Source organism: Cyprinodon variegatus, unplaced genomic scaffold (assembly GCF_000732505.1).
Source record: "Cyprinodon variegatus isolate N-32 unplaced genomic scaffold, C_variegatus-1.0 Scaffold705, whole genome shotgun sequence".
Classification (NCBI taxonomy): domain Eukaryota; kingdom Metazoa; phylum Chordata; class Actinopteri; order Cyprinodontiformes; family Cyprinodontidae; genus Cyprinodon; species Cyprinodon variegatus.
Genome location: NW_015151158.1, coordinates 365784 through 367367, shown reverse-complemented (window position 1 = coordinate 367367; position 1584 = coordinate 365784). Strand labels below are relative to the sequence as shown.

Here is a 1584-nt window from a genome sequence, read left to right as displayed (position 1 = left end):
TCTAACTGATTTCAGTCCCACTGCAGCTTTTATCTTTCATTGATTTAAAATACATCATAAATACAAACTGGGGTCGTAATTAAACATGAAACAGGTGGTTAAAAATCTGGGAAAAGGAAAAATTTGTTTAATTCATATTTGAATGAGCTTTGAACACCTGGGAGAACTCTCAGAACATCTGAAGAGGAAACAAAGTAAAATACTAAGGATACGTTTCTAAAACAATAACAGCAGTTTGGTAAAAAAAAAAAAAAAAAAAAATTGCATAACTTACATACTAAATACCATTTCTGATAAAAGCCAATAACAGATGTAACCCAACCTTATGACATAAAGATGAGGAAAAATCAATGGATGATTATTTATACCTAAAACTAATACGTTTGTGGTGATTTAATGAATTTAGCCTTAATCTGTAATAAATAGTAAATTATTAACAAACATGGATGCCTCCAGTAAAGCACATTCATTAATTAAAAACACTGATCATTTATTGAACAGGATGGAATCATCTCATAAATTAAAGGACTTTCAGAAGTTTAAATTCAGACTTTTCCTTTAAGGGAATATAAAAGAAAATCTAGTTGAAGAAAAGAGTGAAAATGAAACAGTCTTATATTCTGCAGTGTTTGATGTAAAATAGGATCTCCAATTTTTTATCATTGAAATCTAAAAGTTCGGCAGTTAGAGATTAAATTGGTGTCATTTTACTAAGAACAAAATCAGAACAACTCAGATTATAAATAAATGGAACGCTGATGTTTTCCTTTGCATCCAACATAAAATGAAAAACTGAACAACTAAACCTAAACATAAAGCATCACTGGAGTCGTCTCTCTCCCTCCGTCGCTCTCCAGGTCGTCCTAATAAACACAGAGGTCAGGAAACTTCATCTCATAGATGGGCGTTGATCGACGGGACGTTTGCCCGGACGGAGACGGAGGAGGACGAACAATCAGGTCAAAAACCTGATCTAGTTTGGACTGAAGCAGTGAGGTCTGAGGATGAAGACAAAACGTCTGTCAGGGGGACAGTTTGACAGCTTTCCTTATCCAGAGACAGAGGCTGGAGTTCAGTCTCACCCTGGATCCACATAGAGCTGCGATTTCTTCAAAAGGAGCCGTCTGAAACCTCTCCACCACCTGCATCCTCCTCCTCCTATCCTCCTCCTCCACCAGTCCTCGATCATCTCAAAGGAAAAAGACGTTTTTTAAGAAATTCAAACCGAAAACAACAACATGCATGTCATGACGAGATGTTTTACCGATGGTGTTCTTCAGAGTCTCAAAGGTGATCTGCTCCGTCTGAGGTTTCTGAGCTTCAGAACTGGACTCATGGTCGATGGCTATCTGGAGAGAGATGGTGTCTGCAATGCTGATCTTCCTGGACAGACGGTCTTCATCTGAAACAGAAGCAAAGGCAATCCTTCTGTCCATCCGTTAGTTTTTTACAACTCTCTAAGGCTACGTTCACACTGCAGGCCTTAATGCTCAATTCCGATTTTTTTTTTGTGAAATCGGATTTTTTTTGCGTGTCCGTTCACACTTCCAAGTATATGCAACTTGTATGTGATCTACTGTGTGA

At 37.7% G+C, this 1584-nt stretch overlaps 1 protein-coding gene across 1 annotated transcript in view; it reads right to left on the bottom strand.

Moving 5' to 3' along the window:
* Positions 1–538: 538 nt before the first annotated feature.
* Positions 539–1584, bottom strand: part of LOC107097537 (protein EFR3 homolog B-like) — a 20763-nt gene continuing 19717 nt past the window's right edge. The window contains exons 18-20 of the mRNA XM_015394706.1: positions 1265–1402; positions 1083–1189; positions 539–998 (exon numbers count right to left, since the gene is read on the bottom strand). Coding sequence (XP_015250192.1) covers positions 864–998; positions 1083–1189; positions 1265–1402 — 380 coding nt within the window. The 3' untranslated portion in view covers positions 539–863. The remainder of the gene's footprint in view (positions 999–1082; positions 1190–1264; positions 1403–1584) is intronic.